General features: G+C 32.5%; 1 protein-coding gene and 1 long non-coding RNA gene across 4 annotated transcripts in view; one reads left to right on the top strand and one right to left on the bottom strand.

The window, feature by feature from the left end:
* Nucleotides 1-2914: 2914 nt before the first annotated feature.
* The window catches only part of spas (spastin), a 27789-nt gene continuing 11902 nt past the window's right edge, over nt 2915-18801 (bottom strand). For 2 of the 3 annotated variants that reach the window (XM_088224105.1, XM_088224103.1), the window contains exons 3-10: nt 13093-13257; nt 11139-11326; nt 8673-8849; nt 8051-8165; nt 5991-6133; nt 5162-5352; nt 4337-4530; nt 2915-3221 (exon numbers count right to left, since the gene is read on the bottom strand). In XM_088224105.1, coding sequence (XP_088080231.1) covers nt 3058-3221; nt 4337-4530; nt 5162-5352; nt 5991-6133; nt 8051-8165; nt 8673-8849; nt 11139-11326; nt 13093-13257 — 1337 coding nt within the window. In that variant the 3' untranslated portion in view covers nt 2915-3057. The remainder of the gene's footprint in view (nt 3222-4336; nt 4531-5161; nt 5353-5990; nt 6134-8050; nt 8166-8672; nt 8850-11138; nt 11327-13092; nt 13258-18801) is intronic. The other variant, XM_088224104.1, reaches the window with a different exon arrangement.
* The window catches only part of LOC148283071 (uncharacterized), a 2539-nt gene continuing 1188 nt past the window's right edge, over nt 17451-18801 (top strand). Inside the window, exon 1 of the long non-coding RNA XR_015821942.1 lies at nt 17451-17829. This is a non-coding gene — a long non-coding RNA (uncharacterized LOC148283071). The remainder of the gene's footprint in view (nt 17830-18801) is intronic.

The raw sequence follows: 18801 nt of genomic DNA, 5'->3' as shown, positions 1-18801 counted from the left end.
AAAAACTGCGCTAAACAGGCAATGTGATATAGCTTTCAACAAGCTCTAGAACTACTTTGAGTATTTCATATTTCTCAAAGAAAACAAATCAACATTTTGAATCACCTAGAACTACTCTAGCTTATACAATATTTCTACCTAATAGTAAGTACTCTCTATGTGTTCACCTGAACTAGGTAAAACCGAATCGTCGCTACACAATCAATATAAGAAATTAAAACTGGCACTTTTTAGTTACTAATTCCAAATTATACACAAAAAATATATACAGCCCTCATTCAAATGACATGCTATATACCATACCTATTTTGGTAAACATAATGTCAAACTGACAGTTTTCAAGGAATTTTTTAGGTGGATTCTTTCCAAAAAAATATTTATTTCTGTTTTCATAAAATGGATTCAGTTCAGGATCTGCGCTGCCCTCACAATGGTTAAAAACTTCCATTTTCGAAATTCATTACAAATCTTAATATTATCTTTGAATATTGGTACATTTTAAAAAATTCAAGATTCTCATTAAAAATATGTTACATTTGAAAAATAATTTGTAACACTTATAAAGCATTCAAATTAGATTTTTAAAAATATATCAATTATTTTTGACAAGTATTAAAATATTCTAAAATGATATTTAATATACATATTATGGATAAGAAATTGTTCAAAAATAAGGCAGTGTTCACAAAACAGTAAACTTTTTAAACTATACAGTGTAAAGCACATTACATGTTTAATTGTGGTCGGTGAAGCGGTGATTAATATTACAACAAAACCATTCACCTATGCATTTTAACAAGGTAATTAATAATGACCAATGTTTGTCTCCAGCAAATTATTTATACATACGTATTGCCAAATGTTTTGTACTATTTCAGACATGAATTATAAACACACCGTTGAAATACAACTGCCTTGTAGTTCCAACATTTTTTGTGTGATTCAATCGCAAATATTTGATTATATTTACTGTGAATTTGACAACGATAAAGTTTTTATATTAAATTAGCATTGATAAAAATAATGTATAAAATACATTTATGAAATATTTTGCAAATGGAGGTTTATACAAAAATATTTGTAGAATAATTATAATCAACACACAATATGCTATAAGAGTTTGTGTCTTTAGAATTTGGGGAACATTTTGATCCGCACTAATTCGGCAATCGAGAAGTTAAAGTCCCTCGATTAAAAATTAGTAGATTAAGTGCCAGGTGAAAATATGTCCCCAAAAGTCCTGTAGTTTGATCACAACAGTTTTTTAAAGGATCTATTACTTATTATTACACCAAATAATATTTGTGTGAAAATAGTACTTTATATTTTGATAGATGTGATCAAGTGTTTTGGTTGTCCACCATGATACATTTTACAGCGATTGTTGTGATTTAAAAACATATTATTTCATTTATCAAAAGTAGATTGGCCAACAAACGATAACATTAATTTATACCTAAGCAATTTCTAGCCTTTTAATCAATCTCTGTATTCTCAAGTCCTTTGTGATAAATCCATCCCCCATAGTTATTGATATTAGGATTATGTATATTATACGGGAATACGCTAAACAATATGGTTTCAGACGTTATTCTCATTTCACAATCTGTTTCATTCTCGTATCACCATAGACACAATTGTAGCAACATCCAATGCAGATTTCTTTGTTACATTATTTTACATAAACAATATGTTTTAAATACAAAGACGGTTAGTTTTTAAAAAAAAATATCAAATGAGTATCGCGCTTCACAGTAGTATCACTGCTCAAAAAATCCAATTCTACAGTTTATCAAACTTAGAAATCTCTATTGAAAGAGTTACGGAGATATCCGGGAATAACTTTGAAAAAAGAATTGTGAGATTTGTAATTCTGCTTCGCCAACTCAATGGAGAATGCTAAGTTTGCGGTGTCAAGTAGTAAAATTGAAATATGTTTTTGCAAGATTTAGAGACAGTTTTGAATTACGCTTTTATTTAGGTAATAATTACTAATTTTCCGTTTTTGGTGGAGATTTCTAAGCTTGCTTCTAAAACCCTCAATTATAACTAACATTTTTACAAAAGAAGAGTGCTGATGTCTGTGATCAGTGCCTTTAGTTTTTTATTTCTTTTGTAGAATTGGGTCCTTTGACTTGCTTACACTTTTATCTATTTGGTTGCGTGATATGTTTCACACAACTTGGTAATATACCATAACCTCAGGTGTTATTTTTGTAATGTTTGGGTCCAGACAAACATCTCCAGAAAGATGAAAAATTTATTAATAGTAAGTAAAATTAAGAAATACATTTTCACATTAGGAATAACACCTGTCCAGGCCACATGTTATATGTAATAATAATAATAAATATAAAATCTGTCAAGTATTGTATAACAAGCAAAATTATAGACAGCTTTGGGATATTTATTTTTTAAAAAACTTAAAATATATCTTGTGTGCCACGAAATGTTTATGTGCATAAAAGTAATAAAAAAACTTAATATTTGTACGTTAAAACATGAGAGTGAACTGAATTCACAACTCTCAAATCACTCAATAAAAATAACACATTATTATAATGCAAAATTTCCAATCAAATTAACGATTTGATTTTGTTATAAATAAATTATAATTTAAGTTTATCATATTACTAATATAAATCTAAAACAAAATTTCCTCCCCGCATCTTTGGAGCATGTGCACGGTGGGGTAAAACGTGTCATAGAAATTTAAAGACTACATTTCCCTTAGAAAACACTACAGAAGACTGATTGCGGTTGTAGTACATTGTCAGATTTATATTAATGTAAGTATACCAAATATAAAATATAGACGTTGATTTCATTAACACCCTTTTCAAAGAGACAATTACATAAAACCATCTCCATATTTTCAATAGTACATACATCTGGGAGAAAAATATCATAACTCTTTTTCATAAAATTATGAATTCTATTCTATGTTCAAATTTTAACAGGAAATTTAATAAATAATTGTCCACAAAAATTTGAAGATAAAATAACGCAGATAAGTCCATTTTGTTGGCGTAAAATAAGTAAATAATAGTGAATTGTTCATACACTAACATCTCCGTACTCTAGCGACCATTTTTCATACCCCACTAAACTCTGCGGAGAAACTGATCTTCGAATCCTTTTCAGCGACTCGACGAAATCTTCAAATGTGATGTTTCGTACCGCTGATGGGTCCAAACACTTCACCTGCTCTGCATTTAGTTCTATAATGGAAAAATTCAATAAATGTATCAACTATTTTGTATTTAGGTGCACTAAGTAAGCAGTTGTGTCTTATTGGAAATTTAGTGAACTGGAGAATCAAAATACACAATTATTAGATGAATAAATTGTGAAGTAAAAGTCACTTAAACCAGCCAATTACAGGTCATAAGCCCTGTAAATGCCTAGACTTCCATATTCTCTCGCTGTTGCAACAAATTTTATCAAAATTGAACTTATACACAATTATAAGATAAATAAATTGTGAAGTAAAAGTCACTTAAACCAGCCAATGACAGGTCATAGCTACTTAAACCAGACAATGACAGGTCATAAGCCCTGTAAATGCCTAAACTTCCATATTCCTTCTCTGTTGCAACAAATTTAAATGAAATTGAACTTAAGAGGATATTGGATTTATTGACCTAACTAAAATTGAATGTAGTTATGCAGAAAGCAGCCAGCTATAGAAAAGTGAAATTGAGATAATCGCACTTTTATGAAAAGAGTGAGTAACAACAGTTGGAATGTTTTTGACTTTGAAGAATGATAAACAATAAATTCATTAGTTTTTTTAAATATTACAAACAAGAATCTACTTATGCATTTGACCAGTTTTAATGATTTTTAATGTACCATAAGATTTTTCTAGTGTTTTGGGTGTTTTCTGCAAATTGAGAAATACCATTTTTGTGCTCACACTTTTCAGAAGGTGATTATTAGAGTTTTTTTGTATGAAAGCGGTCTGGCTGTTTTTAGCAGAACATAGAATAGACCTTACTGCACCCATATCAATACCCCAATTAATTATTTTTTTCAAATTTGCGGCCTAGCTGTTTTCTGCATAACTACGTTCAATTGACGAAATCGAGGTCTCGTATTCCCATTTTCAAAAAAAGTTATACCGTACATCCGAAGATGGCAGATGAAACTAGGCATTTTAAAGGGTTTTTTGATGATATGGACACAACAATGGTGGATATCTAGTGTAAAAAAATTATCACTATAGTGCCATAATCCAGGAAGAAATTACAGGAATATGTTGGACGAAGAAAAGTTAGACTGCGCATCCTCTTAAGGGCTCATTAAGATCATCAAGAAGCAAAGAGATAGTGACCTCTGATGGGCCCCAAGGCCGCGTCCTTAGCCAGCGCCGTGAGGTCACTCCCCGAGTAGCCGTCTGTGAGGAGCGCGAGGCGGACCAGGTCGGGGGGGGCGAGGGGGGCACCGTGGCGCTCCAGCAAGCGTCGCAGGAGGGCCGCCCGCGTCTCGGAGTCAGGCAATGACACGTACACCCGTTTCGGGAAACGCCTGAAATACATTCACGAAAAATTTGAGCTAATTTTACATTACTCATAATAATAAGTACCCTACCATTAAAATAACTGTTTTAACCCTTTTAAAGTATGTAGTTATTGGCTTTTAATAATCGGGGATTATCGGCACATTCATCACAATATTTTTCTTAACAATTCAACCGTTTAAAAAAAGGTAAATGCAAAGCGAATAATGGAGCCCATTTTGAGCATTTACTGTAAAAAATAAAACAACATGTCTTTGTATTTTTAATTTGACGCATTCCCGTCTTTTTATCAAGAAAACTTGTTTCTTTACTTAGTCTCACTGTGTAGTCTAACCAAAATAACTTATAACTTTTTAAGTACGTCTTTGTCTTTGATGCACAGAAAAACTTAGTTTAAGTCAAAATAAAAAAAAAAACACTAAAATTCCTCATTACAGTACAGAACACCTAGGCTTGAGAAAAATCACATTTCAATTTTACATAATTTAATCAATAATCGTCTGTCCTGAAAAGTTTCAGTTTTCAACGTATGACAGTTAACGTTCTGGCGACAATTGTCATCATGTGGAAGGAGTCTGGTTGACTGGGTTATGTTCTGCGGATGCTTCCCGAGAGCATTAACCGCACTCGTGTGCTAACCTGAGAGCGGCCTCGTCCAGCTCCTGCGGACGGTTGGTGGCGGCCATGACGATGACCCTCTCCGTCCCTCCGCTGGGGAGACCATCAAACTCCACCAGGAACTCCGTCTTGAGGCGGCGCGACGCCTCATGCTCCCCGGCGCAGCGCTCACTCAGGAGACTGTCCACCTCGTCGATGAATATTATAGAAGGCTACAAGATAAAAATAATTTTATAATTATGTAGACTACAATTCATAAAAATAACCGAAAAAAAATTACATAAACTTCACAAAAATCAACAGATGGAAGAATTAAAGAAATATTGATGTTCAAACATAGGCAAAATGGTGAATGTGGGCCACTTAAACCAGCCAATGACAGGTTATAAGCCCTGTAAATGCCCAGACTTCCTTTTTCCCTTTTCTAAAATTTTCTCCATCTCTGTTGTAATTTGATAAAAATTGTTTCTGTCTATACCTAAGTTCATATAATTTTCAATTTGTATATACTTATGTACATTACAAAATATAACATCTTAACCCATTGCAACACAAAGCTGGCGAATTGCCGGCCAAGGTCAATTTGTCACCGACACTCAAAGCCGGCGATTCGCCGGTTCGTCTTTAAACATAGAGGTAGGTGGCCATTATTACAAGAAGCTTTGGCAAGAGATAGCACCAGATTTGAACTATTAAAGACCGTGGGTCTTCCTATCAGTTTCGCTCAGACAAACCATCTTCTCACCGTCCCCCCCTTGCTGGTCAGGGAAGCTGCTGATATAGAGAAGAATGCGGCAGCGCACTCATGCACAGATTAAGAAACCGCCACTGAACAGAAATACGCATATACCTGTAACTCTCGCGCAATTTGAAACAGTGCCCGAACCATCTTCTCACCGTCCCCCACATACTTGCTGGTCAGGGAAGCTGCTGATATTGAGAAGAATGTGGCAGAGCACTCGGCAGCCACACATCGTGCCAGGAGAGTTTTACCTGGGCAAGAATAACATCATCACTATAAAAGCAAAAAAGGTTATAGCATTGTTTGGTATATTTTTAACTTTGTATAAACATTTGATGTTTTTTGTTGATATTTCTTGATAAAACGCCATAGTTAATGATTATGATAAAATTATAAATAAACTTATCAAACTGTAATGTTGTAAACAATTCACCAGTCTTGAAGATGCCTACTTAGGTGAAAGCGCTTGTTTGTCAAAATAATAAAAAGTAAAACTAAACCAAGAAGTTTCATTGATAAGTTTATTTATAATTTAACCATAATCATTAATTATGTATAAACAATGTAATTTCAGTTGAAATTTGAAAAAGTGGCAACCGTCCGATTTTCATACTACGGTCCTCATTTATTTATTTGTATGTATTTTAGGTGATTTTTTAATTTTTTTTTTTTAAAGTTTTATTCATTTTAACAAATAAGTAACATACATAATTGTATTTTTGTTCCCGCAAAGCCGAAGCTTGTCTGCGGGTTACATTACATTTAAAAAAAAAATTATAAGTACATAGTTTAATAATAATTGAAGAATAAAATATATTTATACACTTAAGTTTCACTTGCTATTTAATAATTTTTTGACTATTTTTTAAAATGAAATTAGGTTTTTTTCTTCACGATTTTTGGCTGGTATTAAATTGTACAGTTTTGGTACTACACTACCCATTGTTCTGTCACCATAGTAGTTTTTCTGTCGTGGTACCATCAGCTGCTGTGCCGATACTTGTCGGGTCATGATCTGGTGGTTTATTTTGGATTTAAAATTGCAATTGAGGAAATGATCTGTCATTATCTTATACTGACACTGTTTGTTTATTGGCAAAACGTTAACAAAATCAAATAATATTTTATTGTTGTCTTTTGCCTCATTCTTTATTTTTACAGGTACGATATTTTTTTAATTTGTACCTGTAAGTTCAAGACTCTTATCCGTATAAGATTTAAAACTTAGTCCCCATATTCTTAATCCATATTGAATAATTGGGTCAACTAGCCCCAAGTAAACTAGTCTCAGCACTGGGTATGGTATGTATGGTTTTAAATGGTACATGTTAAGTAGGCAAACTCTTAGCTTATTGCAAACTGTTTTTATCTGTTCTTCCCAATTAAAAGTGGAATCTATAATAATACCTAAATACTTATATTATGATACGTGATCTATTTTTGTGCATTTGCAGTCTTGCAGATTGATATGCAAGCATTCGTGAGTGTGTGCATATATTAACGAATCTTCTTTTGGTCTATTATATGGGGACGTAATATGTAACGCTTTCGTTTTTTTTATATTTATTATTAGGCTATAATCATGTGACCATCTTAAAACTGGATTAAAATCCGATTGCAGTTTTTGCTGCGCGTCTATTTGTGAGTCTCTATTTGAATTCCTAATTCAGCTACGATTTTTCAAGTCAGCCACAAAATGTTTATTTATTTATTTATTATAAGAAAACAACAGCCACTACAAACATATTACTTGTGTATTCCGTATCAATTCACTCGAAAAAAAAAATCTTATCGCCTACGGATTAACATGGTACCCCAGATTAATTTATTTTAAAACAAGAGAAAATACAATATCAAGTATGTATAAAAGAAATAATAGAGAGTTCGTTGAATATAATCAATAAATTTTTGTATTCGTATAATTGGAATTCAATCGAACTATTCCGATGAAAAACTTTTTACTCAACAATGACTCATCCAAACTGACATTGAAGAAATTTCAGACTCTGATGGTGATAGTACATAAATAATATGCCTATTTTAAAACTACCTTTATTATGATTGTACGACTTTGTCCGTTTTTATATCATTTTTTTGGGTCTAGATAAATAAGGGTGCGTCTGGTGTAGTTGACAAAATACAGTATACATTATATCTCAAGTACCTACCATTTCCAGGGGGCCCAAACAGCAGCAGCCCCCTCGCGGGAGCTCGGAGTCCAGTAAAGAGTTCTGGTCTGAGGGCCGGTAGTACAACCATCTCTTGTAAGGCTTGCTTGGCAGCCTGTGGAGACACATTTAGTTTCAAAATATGCTGTCCAAATAAATCATAAAAGTAGTGCCAAGCGTATTATTGAATTTTCAACAAAACTCAATTTTTCAAACTGTAAAAGTAGCTAATGTTGAAAGATGAAAGAATATTTACTACAAAATTAAGCTAAATAAAAATTTAAATATTCAGCCTCGTGGTGTAGTGGTCAGCGCGTTTGCTTACCATGCAAGAGGTCTTGGGATCGATTACCGATATGGTGGGCATGAAATATTTATTTAAAAAAGGCATTTTTACACAAGCAACAATAACAATAAAATCTGGCACTCATTAATCTGGATAGTTGGAGTTTCACTGTAATTCACTATTAAATAAAGGGCATAGTGGGTTTGTACCCCCACTTCTGAACCTGGAACTCTTATCTTAAATTATACACTAAAATTAAGAGCCACCTGTACACTACCATCGGTGTAATCAATATAATGCTCTATTGCAACGGGAGGATTGAGGGAGGAGTCACACCTCTTGGCCCGCGATATCCTCCCAGGAGATCTTGGCTCCCCCGAGGATGATCTCGTCCAGGATGAGCTGTGCCAACTTGGGGTCCACCCCGCGCACTGTGGTCGCAGGGCGAGCGCGTGGGGGCGTGCCCCCCTTGCTGGGGGCGACCCTCCGCACGGGAGACCCACTTCCGCCAATCTGCAAAATACAATATATAAACTTCAATATAATAGTCATGTTTTGAAAATATTGACGTGATGTAAATTAATCAACTTTAGATCACTCTACATTCAGTCACTTTTCTTACTCTCTCATTTCCACTCACCTATTCAAATCTCCCGCATGTACTACTCTCTCTTTCTCTTTTTTTCCATTCATCACACTAGTCCAAATTCACAGGAGAAATAATTTTTTTTCTTCCTCTTCTTATCAGTCCGTTTCTCTCCACTGCTGGATGGCGGCCTTTTCCAAATTTTTCTGTCCAGGGCACTATTTCCATCCATGTCCCACAAGTTCGACGATGTTGTCAGTCTATCTTCTCCGTGGTCTCCCTAATTCCCTTTTATTTTCGTAGGGTTTCCAATTTAGTATTCTGAGGGTCCACCTGTCAACTTCGTCTCGCCACATGACCCGCCCACTGCCATTTTTGTCTTCCCACTCTTTCTGCGAGATATCGACCGATAGGTCACCTTTGTACGGCGTCTTATCTCCTCATTCCTTATTCGGTCTCTTAAGGAGATGTCCAACATTTGTCTTTCCATAGACTGCTGAGTGCACTTAATTTTGTGAACACTACTGGCAGTGAATGACACGGTTTCAAGACCATATGTTGTCACCGGCATAACACGAGAGTTGTAGACTTTGGCGTTCAGATTGTTTGGGATTTCCTTATATCTGAAAACGTGTTTCAGCTTTCCAAAAACAGCCCAACTTAACTCGCAAACATATTTACCAACTAAAATTTTAAATACAACTATGAACATACTTTGTTTGAAATAACTAAATAAATTTAAACTGCCGACCGGTTTCAAAACATGAATGTTCCTTTGTCAAGGCTTAAAATAAAAAAATAAACAAGAGTAAATACTTTATTATATTTAACATGGAAAATGACAAAGTTAGTGTTCCATATACTGATTTTATTTTAAAATTTAAATGATTCCATATTACAATAAAAAATTAATATGTGAAACAGTTTGGGGAAATTCACTTCAAGACGCGTTCATAGTTTAGAATTGATAATTTTTTTTTTTTAGTATAATAAATTCTTAAGTGTAGGAAATTACAACTGCTACGAACTTGAATAAAAAAAGGCTAAAAAAAACTTTAAAACATGTAAATTTAATCAAATTATAAATACAAATAAAATTAATTCAACATCTTGAATGTACATAATTTTACATTTAGTTATTTTATCTTGTACCATCGTATGTGACCTTCATAGTCCTCATTTGTCATCATATTCAATAAAAAGTTGGATATCTCTATACAGGGTATAATGAATTCTCTCCCAACCGATAAAACTTTGCTTTAACCTTAATGGACACGCATTATAATCCAACCGTTTATATCTCCATACTATTGGCAGTTGTATCAATAATAAACCTTGTGCAAAACTAAACCAGTACTGTTAGTATTGTACAAGGTGCAATAATACTGAAAATGGTGTGATAGCAAATAAATTGTATCGATTCTCCACACGGGTGACCCCGTTATCAAATTATGAAACATGCAGAGATGAGGCGGCAAAATACAGAAGCAAGATTTTAGGCTCAGTCAAATCATTGGAATACTTACCGGTACTGGTAAGGGCAGGTATGAAGGTAATAAAAACGTGAATAAGATATTGTAAGAAATTGAATATTACAACCAGAATTATCTTCTTTTTAAAAAAAATGAGAATACAATTCTATAAAAAAAGGTTTCAACTAAAATATTAAAAAAAAATTTTTTTTTTTAAGTATTACCGAAGGCATAATTTTACATACAAATAAAGGAAAATGTCGCAAAAATGTATGTGATTTAAAATGCTTGTATTTCTTTTCAAAAACAAAAAAATAAGATTATGCTTCGGCCACTTACATGTTCAATAAATTATCTTCAAATTATTGCAACAAATTTTAGTTCAATACTTAATCTTTTTTGGGATCCCAGATACCTAAGTTTAGTCTAAATTTGAAATGGCGTAATCTGCCAGTCTAAAAGTAATTATATTTTAGTTACATAAAACTTTTAAGTATATTTTTTTAACAGAAATACCTTTAAAATTATTGTTTTTATCTAATTTATGTTTTTTTATATTATTGCGCGATTAAAAGAAATGTTCGTTTTAAAATGGCAAAATCGTATTATTTCCTCATTTTGCGTGCGTTTTACCAGACTACAGCCTTAAGAAGCACACGATGACTACACTAACCGGACTTTTTATTGTAAAAATATCCCTAGTATTAAAACTTTCTTTGAAAATGTATTTACTCTTATACTTACGGATAGCTGTCTCTTCACGGCGGGCGGAGTGCTAGCAGGCTTGGGCTGGTTCCTGGTGGTGCCCCCGAGCAGGTAGGCCCCGGTGGGGGGGCTGCGCCCCATGGAGCGCGGGAGGGTGAGGGACTTGGACATGATGCCCCCGGAACCGGGAATACGCTTGCCTGCGACCGTCAGCTTACGGCCCGACACTATAAAATTATTCAACAAAACATTCCATTTAAATCATTGAATATTTTTAGTAAATTGAATCCAAAATGATAGTAGAAAAATAAATATATAATCGCCATTCTGCTCCCCAATCATGTGTGAAAAGAAGATGGATATAATTCATCAACTCATTGACTAAACAAATTATTTTACACACAAGCTCTCATGTTTCTCATAAGAGCTGTGCATGAGTATGTGTGTACATAAATGTAACAACAGCTCATCTTAGTATTTACATATGTGTGTGTAATTTGGAGCATCTCGAAGCATTGATATAAAATACTCAGATGAAATAATCTAAAAGATCTGCTTTTTTCGCCCTTAAAGTAGAGTCTGGGTATTTCTACTCTTTCCGCTGATAAACACCAGTCAAGCATGCGGGTAGAACTACCATTCCCGCATAAAGTGTGTTAACTTGAAAGGGATAGGAATCTCGAAAATGGAATACAAGCATTTACAGATCCTATAACGTGGTATTGATTGGTATTAGTGCCCGTTTATACACTGTGTATTCACCATTCTGCTGATGATTAAATGTTGCCCACAACTAAATAAATTATTTTCAGATTTTATGGCATGGAAATTAATAAAGTAAAAATGCTCCAGTATAATAATTCATTTCTGGTACACATTTCTTTTAACAACCCGCAATTAAAAAATCAGTGGTTGAGTACCGAGATAAAGGTGTACTCTGTTAGATATGCATATTGAAAAATCCACAAAATATACATTAAAAATCATATACTTCTGAAAACATTGTTTCAAATATACAAAAAAGAGAAAAAATTATTCAATTGATAGTAAGTTATATAGCATGCAAACACAAAGGGTGTAAGTAAAAATTCCGGGTTCTAGGAAAATAGCATGCAATCGTTACATTACACATAACATGAATCTAAATTCACTACATTAGCAATGAGTCACTAAGTCATGCAGACAACAATTGCAAAAAATTTCATTTAGAAGGGTGGATTGTACTGTAAATAAGCAATAAACACGATGAATAGAGTTTGTAATTCAATATGCCCCTTTAAAGCTCCTATTTTACCCAGAACTGGTGACTTACCCATTCATATATACTTTTCGCCATTTCTTTATTTTTTAGCATTAAATTACATATTAAAAAAAATACAAAAAAATATTTTGTTATTAATTTTAAAATAGCACAAAAATAATTCATTTTAAGTTCATTGAATTATTCAACAACATTGAGTAAAAGTTGTAGAGTACTGGATCTAACTCTTAAAGAAGTTCATTGTGATTGAAAGATATTCCAACAGAGATGAAGAATTTCTTTGAGATGGGAATGTTTAAAGGTTTGAGCTCTTTTACTTAACGAAAATTGAAGAAATCTAGACTTTTAAATGTAGCGAATGAATGTTGAATGATACACAGTATGAATGAAAAATCATAAGTCCTACAATGTAAATAAAATCTATGTCGAAATTGTAATCTAAAGCAGGAAAACATCAACTCTTCATGAGAGCTGATTTGAATTAATTTTGCATTATACTAAACAAATTAAATGGAAATCACATATTATGAAAATGACAGTAAAAAGTTGGGTCTATAATAATGAGCACTTTGAAAAGCCTTTAATCAGCTTTTAAAAAAAAAAAAGTGTTTATAAGATATAAGATGCATATAAAATAAAAATATCTGTACTTCATATCCCTTCACAAAGCATATTTTGTCCATTAAAATATCTTTAAATCTCATTATGAAGTGCTTATGGGCTCCACATTACCTTCATTGTTATTGGATGCGCTAGATTGTGCCGTGGAATAAGTATTTCTCTTTCCCGCATCCCCTTCCATGGAGTCCAAGAGGACGTTGCGACCTCGTGGAGTAGCCCGGTTAGGTCCCAGTTTCTGGTTTGACATGCTGAGCCTTCCCAGAGCTTGCAAGTTGTCTGTGTAAATGGTGTTATTATTGACGCCTGCTTGAATCAACCGAGTGTTCTGATGTTGGTACCGATGGTTTACTAGAGGTGCGCTTTGCCCGTATACCGTAAGCTGGAGATATTTTGGCTATCACTACAACTTGTACTTAGATCACAATTTAAATACGCAAATAGATTACAATAGAATTTAATAAACACATTTTTTTATTATAATACACTAGTGGAATTAATTCTGGACACTTTTAGTAAACATTTTCTCGATTTGATATTTCTGCCAAAAACTTATATTATCTTAAGCCAAATTGATGCTACGATATTTTTAATGTAACCTAAGTTGTTTGTTCTTATATATTAAAATTAAATGTTTTAAAAAGATAATGAAATTTATTTCTAAAAATATTACATGCTAAACAAACCAACTAATTTTCAAGTTGATATTTTTTTCCTCGCAACATAAAAAGTAGCAAGATTTAAATCAGTCACAGGATGTATGGGTTCATTCTAATAACCGACCAAGAAGGCATTGGCGATCTTTATAAACAGTTTCATCATTGTCTTAGTCAGGTTTTATGTTTTGACAGGGGAGAACATGCGAGGATAGTGATTAAAATAGTCATTTTTTTTAAATGTTTCTGAAACCTTGAAACACGTTAATTGGTCACCTGGGAAGAGAAGCGAAACCATTTCCTTTCGTAAAAAGAAGTACTTCTGTAAGAAAATTGCAAGAATTTGAACGGTGGGCCAAGGAAGCCATGTGTAAGGAAACTACATATGGGTTACGAACACTGGATTGACAGAATCTGCTGCAACTAGAAAAAAGTCTAAGGTAACAGATCGAAACGAATCGAAGCAGTTCTAAAAAACAAAGGATATCCATCGAAATCCTAATTGTTTGGTATTCCTTCAGTGCGTTTGTAAATTCTTTAATTGTATTTTTTTTATACTAAATAAAAAATTTGCCTATAAAATTTCCTTTAACGAAATTTAAAAATAAAAGATCCCTGTAAATTACGAGACAATGATGAATATAAACACTACTTTGATTAGAATATGAAATATAAGTGAAAATGGTGAATAAACATGAAATTTTCAGGAATTTCTAGAAATATCCGGGGCCCCAATTACAATGGGAAGTCTACAGTTATCTTTGACTGTCTGTAAAGAAAAATCTATATTTGTGTACGAAAATGAGTATATTTGAATGAACATTTAAAGTATCTTCATCAGTAGCCTATAATTGAACATGTTTAAAAGAAACAAATGTATGCATATTCTGCTTTTCATACAGAAAATTTAATTTTACTTTGCAGATTTTTTTATATTTTTTTAAAGGAATGGTATTAGCGGGTTCGCTAAGCCTCTATTTTGAGGCTTGTCAGCAGGTGGGATATGGAAGGAGGTAAATGAAAAATACACCACAACACCCAGACCGATTGAGAAAAAATCATTCTTGGATTTTTTTCTTGCAACTGGCGGGAATCGAACCCGCGACGCCAGTTTCACAGTTAGCCGTCTAACCAACTGCGCCATGATGCCTGCCATTGAAGTTAAATGTTAACTCTCCATTGTAATCGGAGCCCTGAATTAATTCCACTATTATAAGTAGTCAAAAATGAACATAAATTTAAAAAGGTATGTTTTACTAATTTACTGTTTTTGCAAGTGTTATTTTTAAATGAAAAACTATTACCTATTCAATAAAATAAATAGTTTAATTAACTGAAAGTAGTTTTTAATTATTTCTTGTTTCATATTGACACTAATTGAATATTTTAAATTAAATAATGCTTAGTCAATATGAGAACATCTTTTTGTATCAAAGTGGCTTAAAATATTCCTGTGAGAATGATGTATAAAAAAGAGACTGCTGGCTATTTTTGTTATTTCGTTATATTAAATGAGAAAATAAGAGTTTGCTAATAGTGTAGGTATAATAAAAAAATGCAAGTGAAGACTCATTATTTGAGCGAGGTCACCCAAGAAAGGCATTTAGGCCGTAAAAATGCCGCCCACATTTCCTATTAAGTCTACCTACACAGAATCAAGATTAAACATGCAACAAAGAATTATTTTTTTAAAATTAACTTAAAATTTGTCCGTGTACCACTGTTTCTAACACAACTATCATGCCATCTCATTTAACCTTTCCCTTACAGTGGTGAAAAAATCCGGGCGTTCCAGTGCTGTGTAGTCAATACACATATAATAATGAGGGATTTAAAATGGAAATAAAAGGCAATTGCTTAAATCAACTATATTTGAAGCCAAAAGTTATAATATTTGAAATATAATCGCCAAAAACATGAATGAATCATTTGCTAAAGCTCGCAGTGCAAGCAAACGTACCACCCTTAGTGGAGCTCCGAGAGCAACTGAGTTTCTTGTGGCAGTGGTACAGGCTGGCCTGCGTCACGTGTGAAATTGTCTCTCTCACTTGCGAGTATATCTATAGCATCGAGAGTGAGATGTAAAGAGTTTTTTAGACAGTCGTATAATTGGTATTTTTTTTACTCCATCGTGCGATAATGCGACGCATCCGTAATCTTTTGATTAATAAATGCTTTTTCTGTGGTCCGATAGGTATTTATTATTTAACAAAAAAACATTTCAATCGATATGTAAATGTATAATGAAGAAATGCCGAAAATCTTAACCCAGTATTTATTACATGAACAGAGATATAAAAGTTACTAGATGCAACGTTTACGAGCTACACATCACCAGAAAGGGAGAGTTAATAGGCAAGATACATATAGCTGCACAACAACGGAGTATTCAATATCCGTTATCTTTCTAAGTATAAATAGTTGTATACTACATACGTACAACCATAAGTCTAAAGTAACCAAATATATTAACAAATGGTTGTGCTTCAATAAATAATTTATTAATAATTACAAAAACAAATATTGAATAAATCTAGTGTGTGCAGCATGTAGCCTACATTTTATGCATTATGGACAAGTGTGCCAAGATTGTATCCAAGTACATTTATCTTCCTTCTATATAATTGTAAAACACTCGTAATATAGACCCGACTCTACTGAGGTCGCTGAGAGCAATCTAGTTGTATAGAAGAACAAACATGAGCAGATAAAAATTTGCATTTGATTCTGTCTGTTGCTTATTTGGTCCTCGGTTCGGTTTCCATCTGGGTTGAGATAGAATTCTCCGAGTTGTATTTGCCTAAACATTCCGGTAGCTGTTATTGAAAATATTGCCACAGATATCAATGGTCATAATAAGTACCCAGCAGTCTCGGCACATCATCAGTGTCTCTTGGAATTCAATGTTTAGTTGAATAATTTTCAAAATTGAAATATTCTAACAAAATCTGTTATTTAACAAACATATATTTTCCACAGTAAATTAATATGCAACCTAATCAATTAAACACATTAAACACTGCGCATCACAGACAAAACAACATGGATAATATTTATGCATAAATTATAAATAAATATGTGTAGAGGCAACCAAAATAAATCAGCATTATAATTTATATAAAAATAAATTCTACAACTATGCAAGCATCTAACCAACATCAAAACACCAGGAAATATAAAAAAGTGCATGAAAAATTAAAATAATAACACAGATATGCAAGGCTAGAAAATAATGTATAAAAAAACAACATTGAATTACAACAAATGTGCGTTTATATCGAGATGCAAAATAAATCAAGGTTTTAGAAACGATACCATAAAAACAAAATAGAGTGTAATTCGATTTGTTTAAAGCTGTAAAATTTATTGTTGTTTACTGTTATTTTCATTGGGTAAAAACACACCTTTTTTATTGAATGCCCGTATAGTCCCATAATAACTGCAGAAAAAGAATCAACCATTGCTAGAGAAAATCAGAGTTCGTTCATATGATTACGTGATGTAGAGAGAATTTTCTAACGCACTTTTAAAATTTAAGCATTTTATTATACAGCTTTGTATTCTTGGTATACTGTGAATATAAAAAAGCAAAAAAAATTGTGAAAATTAAAAAAAATATATCAGCACGTTTAAAATGTAGGTGAACCTAATTGCAGTCATTAAGAAATATAAGGTGAAATATTATTCATCAAATGAGTTGTGGAATAAACTTTTCCCAGAGCGATTGGAGTTAGGTCTGAACGATTTTAAATAAGAGCATTTAACAAAAGATTAATTTGATTGCGCACAGAGTGGTAACACTCCTCTTCCTGTCATTTGGCTATTGGACGGTTCATTTCATCGGCCATTAAACTGTCTCCTTTCAACTCTCAAAGCAAACATTCCAACATGAAATCCAGAAATACTAATCCCTTCCAGCTAACAGGATTTATTACAGAAAATAAAGGAATACAAAGGCGATGGGAGTCATTCGAATGAATCATTTGATGTCTGGTTGAGAACAATTGAAATAGATTTTGCTAAATCTTTTGTTTTTTTAATTGGATTGTATGAGTCTTAAATAGCGGCGATCGGACGGGGATAAAAATAGTTCTACACGTTACACGGGAAGATTAAATAATAAGTTTTTTTCATTAAGGAATAAGCTGAAAAGAATCTTGAATTTGTTAATTAAAATGTGCTTACTTTAATTTGCGTAAGTACATGTTACATTTTTATAAAAATTTAGTTTTGCTCTAAATTAATTATCAGACGATTTATTGCTGGAATACTAGTCAGTAATGATTAGTAGAAGTAATTTAATGTATGTTCAAAGAGTTATGATTTAAAAAAAGGGTTTTTGAGCATTTATATTTATTATTATTTCAGACAATCTATTATTTTTAGAGAAAAATTACAACGGTGCTGCTGATTTAGAGATATTCTGACACATAATGCAATGGTCACATTTTTACCACAATTTGTTGTAGCTCTATAAATAATGTATTGTAGTTAAATTTACAATTTCAACAAACCTTTATTCATAATTTTAATTTATGTTTTGAATAATTTGTGTAAAGAAAATGCACTAAAAAAGGAATTTTTAGTAGGTATTATAAAAGTAATGATAAGGTGATTTTAATTACGAATGCTAGCAAAAATTTCAAGCAATATTTTCACTATTAAAAGAATTTTGCATGGTAATTGACCCGTTAATAAATAATTATGATGGGTCAGTTATTATTCCAATCACAAAACTTTGCACGGTACTTGATCTTGAAAATAGGAGTCAATTTATCATTGAATGCTTTTTAAAAAGTATTTATTAATATTTTTAATAAAGCAACCAAATTACAATTATTTAAAAATTTCTTATCTCATATATTTAAAACTGCTACATCAGAATTTAAGCATTATTCAATTTAACAGTAGGCATTTTTTTTATGGAGAAAAATTGAGCATTAGAAATGTGATTTATTTATAGCAACAAAAAAAGACTTTCGAAGGGATTCGTGTCCATAATTGTTTATGGTTTGAAATATTTTCTCAAACACCCTTATATTGTATCAATATGAACCCAGTGTGTTAGACAAATAATTACTTATTAATCCATGCATAAAGGAAACATAGATTGATGTATGGTGTAAGTGCAATATTTGAGGTTGGATTCGCACATAGAAGAATATAT

This window comes from Micrasema longulum, unplaced genomic scaffold, assembly GCF_059751315.1.
Source record: "Micrasema longulum isolate JH-2025_06_02 unplaced genomic scaffold, ASM5975131v1 h1tg000262l, whole genome shotgun sequence".
In the NCBI taxonomy this organism is placed as follows: domain Eukaryota; kingdom Metazoa; phylum Arthropoda; class Insecta; order Trichoptera; family Brachycentridae; genus Micrasema; species Micrasema longulum.
This window is presented reverse-complemented; position numbering and strand designations above follow the sequence as displayed.